The sequence below is a fragment of the Mus caroli genome, chromosome 10, assembly GCF_900094665.2.
Source record: "Mus caroli chromosome 10, CAROLI_EIJ_v1.1, whole genome shotgun sequence".
Lineage (NCBI taxonomy): Eukaryota > Metazoa > Chordata > Mammalia > Rodentia > Muridae > Mus > Mus caroli.
The window spans coordinates 13,809,979-13,816,064 of NC_034579.1; the positions used below are offsets into that span (position 1 = coordinate 13,809,979).

The following is a 6,086-nucleotide window of genomic DNA, read 5'->3' on the forward strand; positions in this document are numbered from 1 at the left end:
TCCGACTGGGAGGGTGCCGGATGTCTGCGGCCCCAAAAGGGTGCTGCCTCAGCGGCTCTGTGGCTCCCGCCTGTCCCAGAAGCTGTCTGCCTCTGGTCATTGCGTTTCTCTTCCCATTAGGCATACAAGTCCCTCAAAAGCAGGACCCACGTATTAAAGAAATATCTTTATATAAGTGGTGTACACATATATGTTCAGTGACCAATAAATAATTATTAAAAAGTATGATATAATAAAGCTGTAATTGTATGTTTTATAATTTTATTTTCCTTTAAAAACATTTTAGGAAACACTAAGTGGACCCAAGAGGTTTTTAAGAAAAGACAGAGCAGAGGAAGTTTAAAGAGAAAAGCTGTGGAAAGAACTAAGAGAGAAACTGGAGGAGAAAAAATGGCGGGGGATTTGATCAGAACACATTAGATACATGTATGAAATTCCCGGGGAGCGGGAGAGGAGAAGGAAGAAAAGAAACAGGAAACATGTTGGGGTACAAACATGGTTGGATGAGCAGTGTATGCCCTAAAAGCCTGAGGGCCTGAGGACCTCCGTTCGAATTCGTAGCACCGAGGTAAAAGACAGGTGTCCTGACACACGCCTTTAACTGTAGCACAAAGGGCCAGAAAGAGACAGGCAGGTCCCTGGACTTTACTGGCCAGCCACGGCAGCTGGAATGTCAAGTTTTATGTTCACCGAAGACCTTCTTTCGAATGGTAAGGTGGAGAGCTATAGAAGACAGACAGATAGACATAATTTCTTTAAATGAAGAATTTTAATCATGCTCACCAACCTAGGTTGACCTGGTAGTATATAAAATAGCTAAACATGTGACTAATCCTGTACTAACAATATCTTTAATTCATTTTCCTTCTCAAATAATGAACAGTGACTTGGGTTTTGTTTTGTTTTGTTTTGTTTTGTTTTGTTTTTCTGGAAGCAATCTGAAAGCAGCCCCAAAATCGATGTACTTTCTCCTCTGCTTACAGCTCACTCTCTACTCAGGAAGGTTTGAGGAGTTCCAGAGTACACTGACAAAAAGCAATGAAGTGTTTGCCACTTTCAAGCAGGAAATGGATAAGGTGAGTATTTCCTGTCCATGAATACTGACCGGTTTTGTTTGACAGTCAGGTCTTTGCATGCACTTTTCTCTGGCTAAGATACTCCAGTGCATTTCATAATGCAGGAATGAGACTTTCAATGGAATTTTGTCTTTTTAAAAAGTTTCCAGTAAATAGATCTGATCAATGGCCTCAAAATACTAGGATACATTTTCACTAAGACGAACAATATTTTTTTCTTGATAGCTAGCTTATTTTAGTTTAAAAAGCCTAAGTTTTCTCTGGTTTAAAAAATATTTAAACCAAAAAATATAACATTAGAGTTGATAGACTCCTTCTCATGCAATACAATTGATGGAGCCCTGCATACGAAGACGGAAGAGTAAGCTCAAATTCTGCGTTTGTAACTATCCACCAAGGACTCTTGGGTCATTTATGTACCTCTCTCAGGTTTTATTTTTCTTATTTATAAACTGATAATTTTTTTTTCATAACTCACAAAACTATAAAGTTCAAATAAATTAACGCATTAAAAGTTTTGCTGGTCTTTCATAAATAAAAGGTACAAATAATATCAACAGAGATAACATTAACATTTTATTCAGTCCAGTATGTTCCTAGTAGAAAATCAGCATCAACATTCTGCCTCTGTGGCAGAGGGTAAGAGGACTTACCACAGCGGCCCTGAGGACCTGAGTTGAGATCCCTGGGACCCTGTGAAAGGCTGTATGAGAATGGGGTACATCTGTGGTCTTAGAACTCCTCTGGCGACATGGGAAGAAGAAGTGATAGAATAGTCTGGGAGCTCCTGGGCCAGTTGGCCTAACATAGGAAGCCCACCGACGGGCTGAAAGGGACCCCGCCTCAAAACAAGGTAGACAAAGATTCCTAAATGTTGTCTTCTGACTTCCACAAGTACAGCACAGCATAGGCATGTCCACATGCACATCTATGCACACACATACACACACGCACACGCATGCATATTGTGTTTCTGAACAGGCACTGGCATTAATTATGTGTAAGAAGCATCTTTCAAATTATATTTTAGTGAGACAATGTAACTTTTATACTAATATTTGTTAAGTTTCTTGGTTCTGAATTGTTATTTTTTGAATTTTATCTCAAAATTGAGACTGGGATATTAAGTCAAGTGTTCTTCATCTGAAATTTGTTTACAGATGCTGGTGAGCCCAAGAGTTCCATTGTTGATAGACAACAACAATAAACTGGAATGCATGTTTGTGTAACTCTGACTACAGTCCTACATCTTGTATAAAATTATTAACATTAATCTCTTAAACTTTACAAAGCTACTAAACAACAACATCTATTCAAGGCCTGCCCATCTAACTCCTTTTAGAGCAAGAAATGAAAGTCTGGGCTCAGCCTCTGGCCTTGGTGTGCACCTCAGAGAGCTTTGCTCAAGAAACAAGCACATAGGCAGGCATGGAGGAGGCCCAGGCCTTTAATCCCGGCACTCAGGAAGCAGAGGCAAGCAGACCTCTGTGGGTTCCAGGACAGCCTGGTCCACATAGCAAGCTCCGGCTGGCCAGGGCTACAGAATGAAACTTTGCCTCAAAATACCTGAAATAAAAAATAAAAAAGAAGCAAGTACCTAGGTGTGGCTCATGAAAGGACATAATAGCTGACTAAGAGTCTTACCCTTCAATTTACACAATAAGAGAAGAGATCCTACAATAAATAATATCCATTAATCTTCTACTCAAAACAGAGTATGAATGTAACCCACATTCGTGCGAGGGTCTGGTGACTAAGAGGCACTATTTTTGGTAGAAAATGAGATATGTCTAGCCTGACTCTTTGGTAAATCAACTTAGATATTAACACATGTTCTTGACCCTCAGTTTCATGATTTATAAAATAGGGATGAAAACGGAGCTTTTCTCGTGGGGCTGTTTCAGAGATGACATGAATGTGTAACCATCACCTTCTGTGAGCTCACCCTCACCCTACAAACATGAGCAAAGAAAAGGTGCCGAGCAGCTTTCGTGAGCACACAAATTATCTGCAGCTTAATTCCCAAAAGCAATGTCAGCTCTCTCACGACGATATCCTTCTATTCGATAAAGTAAATTACCTAAATTGCAAGCTTACTTATGAGTCTCAGTAAGGATTTGTTTTTATTATTTTAAATGAAAGAAAAGTCAAGAACAACACAATGTGCTCCTGAGTAGCTTCCTTCTCCATGACTTGGCTCCGGTGCAAACAAGTTCGTTCGTTTGCAATCATCCCTCTTCCTCAGTCTTCATTGTTGACATTGAACATTTGTTTGCTTCAGCAGTTGGTAGCAAGAGGATTGCCCTTGGTGTCACATGTGGCTCTCATTGCTTCCTTTGTGCCTCAGGATTATCACTAAAACACTCTAATTTCTGTAGACAACTAAGAAAATGAAGAAGCTGGAGAAGGACACTGCCACGTGGAAAGCCCGATTTGAGAATTGTAACAAAGCCCTGTTGGACATGATTGAAGAGGTGAGGACGCTCTTCTTTCCCTAACCCTGTCAAAAGTCATCACCAGAACCTAATAGTATAAGTGATTATGTTTGAAAAATAGGCTGAATTTCAAGGGAGACATAACATATTAAAATATAAGATCAGGAATAAGATCAAGAGTCATTGAGAAATCTAAGGAAGAGTCAAAGATCTTTGTAAACCTTAGTCACAGAATTGTTAGGTAGAAAACTGACCCCAGAATGGCACTGTGCCTGCTGGACTAGAAAGGTTTTGATGAAGGTCTTACTTGATCTTGAACTTCTACTGTTTGGCCCCCAGCAAGTGCACTTAATGCATTGGTTTGACTGTGCTGATAGAAGATGCCAGCACCTTTAGGGTATTTTACAGACAGATATGAAGAAATCTTTTTAAAACCTCCTCCAACAGGTATTTGGTAGCTGATGTTCTGCCAGGGCCTACAGGCTTTACAACTCTAAAGGCAAAGGTTTATGAGCTCCAATTTGAGTGGCAGGACCTACAAGTGACGATCCCTTCATGGTAACAAGTTAAAAGGGTCTTACAGATCCAGGGTAGCCAGGGTGGGAATCAGCAGTGAGATGATTAGGTGCAGTTCTCTGCTCACTCTCACACCACTGTTACCAGAGAAAAGAAGAACTGAACAGTTTAAGCAGCCAACATCATGAACTGGTATGTGGTGCATTTCTGTGGTTATAATTACCACTTTAACGATTCATTCCAAGTTGCAACCAGTTCCCAAGATGTATGTATGACTCATCAACACTCATCAGATGGCTGCTGGAATTAGCATATAGCAGTTCTAGCAAGAAGACATATTTCCTAGAATACAAAACACCCCACTGAGAGTGAAGCCCAGGCCATCTTACTTATTTCACAGAAGATGTTGCCTATACCCTCCAGTTTTTAAGGAACAGAAGATTCATGTAGGTTAAGATGTTTATTGGAGTAGAAAGAAGACTTAACAGGTTTATTTCCCAAAGAACAGGCAATAGTAATTAAAAGTCTTTTAGTCTAATAATCAAAACATCAGAAAAACAAAGAGATGTTCCGAAATGTTTGTTCAAACGTAGTAGGCAACTTCTAGTTTTGTTTCTGGAGAGCATCCTGAGAAATTCACTGCTCATGTCGTGTGTGTCTGTGTGTGTGTATGCATTTATGTCACAGAAAGCCCTGCGAGCTAAAGAATACGAGTGTTTCGTGATGAAAATCCAAAGGCTGGAGAACCTGTGTCGTGCTTTACAAGAAGAGAGAAAGGAACTCTACAAGAAAATCAGAGAAGCAAAAATGTCCGAAAAGGAAGACCAGGTTCAGCACACCTCTGACGAAGAGCCAGAGCCAAGCGTCTCTGAAAATAAAGAGGTGGATGCAGAGGAAGCCAACAGTTTTCAAAATGCTGTGGAAAACCTGGCCACAGCTTTTACCATCCTTCATCATCCAGAGTTCACCCCAGACCAACCAACGGAAAGACAGCTGGCAGTGAATGGTCCTCAAAGTGGAAGTGAGCTCACCCACCAGCATCCCGAAACTGCCCATTTAAACCATCCCAGCCTTCCCGCTGATTCAGGGAGTCCTCAGCCCCCTGTAGGTTCTCAGGCTGTGGCAGGGGGGGTCTGTGAGGCCACACCTGCCCCTACAGCCTCCTGTACCCCTGCAGAGGCAGAGCTACAAAGTCAGGGTCTCCCTGCAGAAAATACCCCGGGTCCAAAGCCCCATAAACCAGAGGCAAACGCTTCTGGTCAGGCCCCACTGTCCCCAGCTCAGGGCTCCCTATCTGTAGTAGAGGCAAAATATGATATTTCACCATCTCCAGAGAGTGAAGGAGATTCTGCTGTGGTGCCCGGCTGTGAGTCTAGGGAGCAGCCCCCACCAGAAGTCACAGACATCCCCCTAGGCCCTTCCACTGGACTCCCCAGAGAGCCTGATGCTTGTATGAATGGAGTAGACTAAGCCTCATTGATTCTTCTGGCTGCTCACCTGACTGCATCTTCCTCACAGAAGAAAGTCTGTGAAAGAAACTTCTAGGACTAGGAAGAGTTAGAGTCAAGACATTTTTAAAGTTGTACAGAACACTTCGAGTCTTTGCTGCTGTTTGCAATTTATAACTAATATGGAAATTCTCTGCGATTGTATAATTTTCCCATTGGCAGCCAAACACATCAATAGCAAATATACATTACATTGGTGCCTTAATCCAGTTTGTTAGCAGTAAGATTTTGTATTTAAGGACTCCCACTATAACATATAAATACACTGAGATATTACATTTATTTCCACAAATAACCCAATAAGATCTATAATGGATATCCAGGTTCCATTTAAATAGCATAATATACAGGATACTTATGTGTATACACAATACATATAAATACATTTATGTATACACATACACATGTATTTTCATATGTGCATATAAAGTCATTGCTCAAGTATATTTTGCTCCTTACAGATTTTTCTCTATTGCAAGATATGCTTGTAAAAATTTTCTAACTTACTTACACTCTGGACTACAGTAGACTAAAGCTCTATGGGTTAGAAA

At 40.9% G+C, this 6,086-nt stretch overlaps 1 protein-coding gene across 1 annotated transcript in view; it reads left to right on the plus strand.

The window, feature by feature from the left end:
- Positions 1-5,712, plus strand: part of Txlnb (taxilin beta) — a 42,490-nt gene extending 36,778 nt beyond the window's left edge. The window contains exons 8-10 of the mRNA XM_021174748.2: positions 984-1,076; positions 3,455-3,550; positions 4,715-5,712. Of these exons, the coding sequence (XP_021030407.1) occupies positions 984-1,076; positions 3,455-3,550; positions 4,715-5,497 (972 nt within the window). The 3' untranslated portion in view covers positions 5,498-5,712. The remainder of the gene's footprint in view (positions 1-983; positions 1,077-3,454; positions 3,551-4,714) is intronic.
- The last annotated feature ends 374 nt before the right edge of the window (positions 5,713-6,086 follow it).